At 42.7% G+C, this 2,500-nt stretch overlaps 1 protein-coding gene across 1 annotated transcript in view; it reads left to right on the forward strand.

Moving 5' to 3' along the window:
* The window catches only part of LOC113830491 (synaptotagmin-10-like), a 128,886-nt gene that overhangs the window by 102,894 nt on the left and 23,492 nt on the right, over positions 1 to 2,500 (forward strand). Inside the window, exons 7-8 of the mRNA XM_070143029.1 lie at positions 1 to 69; positions 2,341 to 2,478. The exon at positions 1 to 69 is cut by the window's left edge and continues 66 nt beyond it. Of these exons, the coding sequence (XP_069999130.1) occupies positions 1 to 69; positions 2,341 to 2,478 (207 nt within the window). The remainder of the gene's footprint in view (positions 70 to 2,340; positions 2,479 to 2,500) is intronic.

Below are 2,500 nucleotides of genomic sequence, written 5' to 3' on the forward strand. Positions count from 1 at the left end.
ACGGAGGCCGTAGGGCGTCTCCGCTTCACGCTCAAGTACGACCCCGCTATCGAGGGTCTCATTGTCAAGGTGAGGCGCGCGGTTTTTCCCGTTTTCTTTCTTCGGCTACAAGATATTTCCCGTTTTCTTTCTTCGGATACAAGACATTTCCCGTTTTCTTTCTTCGGCTACATGATATTTCCCATTTTCTTTCTTCGGCTTCAAGATATTTCCCGTTTTCTTTGTTCGGCTACAAGATATTTCCCGTTTTCTTTCTTCGGATACAAGATATTTCCCGTTTTCTTCCTTCAGCTGCTTGGTCTCTTCCGTTTGCTGTCTTCGGTTGCAAGATCTTTCCCGTTTTTTTAACATTTGTATCTCTCTCTCTCTCTCTCTCTCTCTCTCTCTCTCTCTCTCTCTTCTCTCTCTCTTTTTCTTTTCCCCTTTTTTCTCTCTCTCTCTCTCTCTCTCTCTCTCGTTTTTTCTATCTCCTCTTTTTCATATCCTCTCTCTTCCCCTCCTCTCCCGGTCCTCCTGCCTGACACGTTATTTCTTCTGCTTTTCTCGTTCTCTTGATGTCCTATGTCTATCTTTATCTATTTATAGTCGACTCCTCCATCGCTCTGCTTCCTCGCTATTCACACTCGCATCATTATCACACACACAAGAAACTCGGCCCAGTGAGGCATAACAGAATCTAAGACAAAAGGCCGCAAATCGCAGGAAAAGAAAGTGGGAAATCGAAGAAAATGGGAAATGCAGGGTTCACTTTAACATTTTCGCTTACATATTTACACGTCACAGAGCATGATTTTGTCTGCATCTTGGTTATAAAATGATTTTCAGTTCTAAGAGGTTTGCTTCTACCTCTTGGGGTAAAACACAGTTTCACTTCAGTTTTTCATCGTCAACTAGCGCATCATTTCGACTTCTTGGTCACTTCATGTCACTCTCATTTCCTCAGTCTCACTTCGACGTTTCAATTTCATATCAAAATATGCTTTTCTGTCTTCTAGTTTTTAGAAAATAATTTCGACTCAATATCAGTTCCTCATTTTCATTTAGAGACGAACCTCGACATAAAAAAATAAATCCTTTGTGTTCTAGAATAAAAGTTAGATTCATTTTCACTTCCTCATTCAAACCAACAATACCTTCTCATTTCCACTTTCCTCACTTCGACTTCCCAGTAAAAAGAATAAGAATAAGAATTAAAAATAAGTTAAGAATACATATATATAAGAAAAGGCATCCTCACTTTCATTCCACCCATTTCACCTTTCTTCACTTTTAACTTCCCGGGTGAGGATAATCTCACATTTTCACACCGATCCAGCCCCTTTAGCTCCGGTTCCGTGTGCCTGTGATTTATCCTGCATCCAGCTTAATCCGCTTAGTGCGCGAACGATTTTCTGTATCACAGATGGGCGAGAATGATCCCCATGGGAGGAGAAGGGGGGACAGGGGGGGAAAAGGGAGGGTGAAGGAGGGGAAAAGGAGGGAGGAGAGGGATAGGGGGAAGGGTAGGGGGGGGATGGGAGGAGAGGAAGGAGGGAAAGGGGGGGAGGGGGAAAGGAAAGGGGGGAGGAAGGGGGAAGTTGGAGGGGGGTAGGGGAAAAGGGGGGAGGGTAGAAGGGGGGGAAAAAGGGGTGGGAGGGAAAGAGGAGGAAAGGAGAAAGGAGGCAGCAAGATGGGGGATGGGAGAGAGGTGGGGAGGCAGAAAGGGGGGAGGGATGGGGTGGGGGAGGCAGAGAGGGGGAAGAAAGGGGGTGAAGGGGGGAGGAGAAAAAGGGAAGGAAAAGGAGGAGGGAGGAAATTGGTAAGAGGAGAAGGGAAATAAAGGAGGGATAGGAAAGGGAAAACGGGGGGGGGAGGGCAAAGAAAAGATGGGGTTTTTAAAGGGGGAAAAGATATGAAAAAAGGTTGTAACAGATCTGATAATTTTCTATTACTTTTTTTGTATTTTGACATATTACACATTTTCCTCTTTCCCAACCTTTATTATGCATATATATCTATATCTCTCTCTATATATATGTATGTATATATATACATGTATATATATGTACATATACACACACACACTCATATATACATACAAATACTAATCTATACTTAAATATTTGGATACACATAGACACACACACATACACGAACTTTATACATATATATATATATATATATATATATATATATATATATATATATATATATATATATATATATATATATATATATATATATTCAGATATACATACGCATATATATGTATGCATATACTTTATATACGTACATTTATACACAAAGACGGAAATACGTCTCTGAAGCTCCCCGCCCCAAGCGCCGTCTCCTCTCCCGCAGGTGGTCCAGGCCCTCGACCTCCCGGTGAAGGACGTGACAGGCTCCTCCGACCCGTACATCAAGGTCTACCTCCTTCCCGACCGCAAAAAGAAGTTCTGCACGAAGGTTCATCGCCCCTTTTACCCAAAGTTTAATGAGGTGTTCGCCCTTCCCCAGGTGG

The sequence above is a fragment of the Penaeus vannamei genome, chromosome 30 (genome assembly GCF_042767895.1).
Source record: "Penaeus vannamei isolate JL-2024 chromosome 30, ASM4276789v1, whole genome shotgun sequence".
NCBI lineage: Eukaryota > Metazoa > Arthropoda > Malacostraca > Decapoda > Penaeidae > Penaeus > Penaeus vannamei.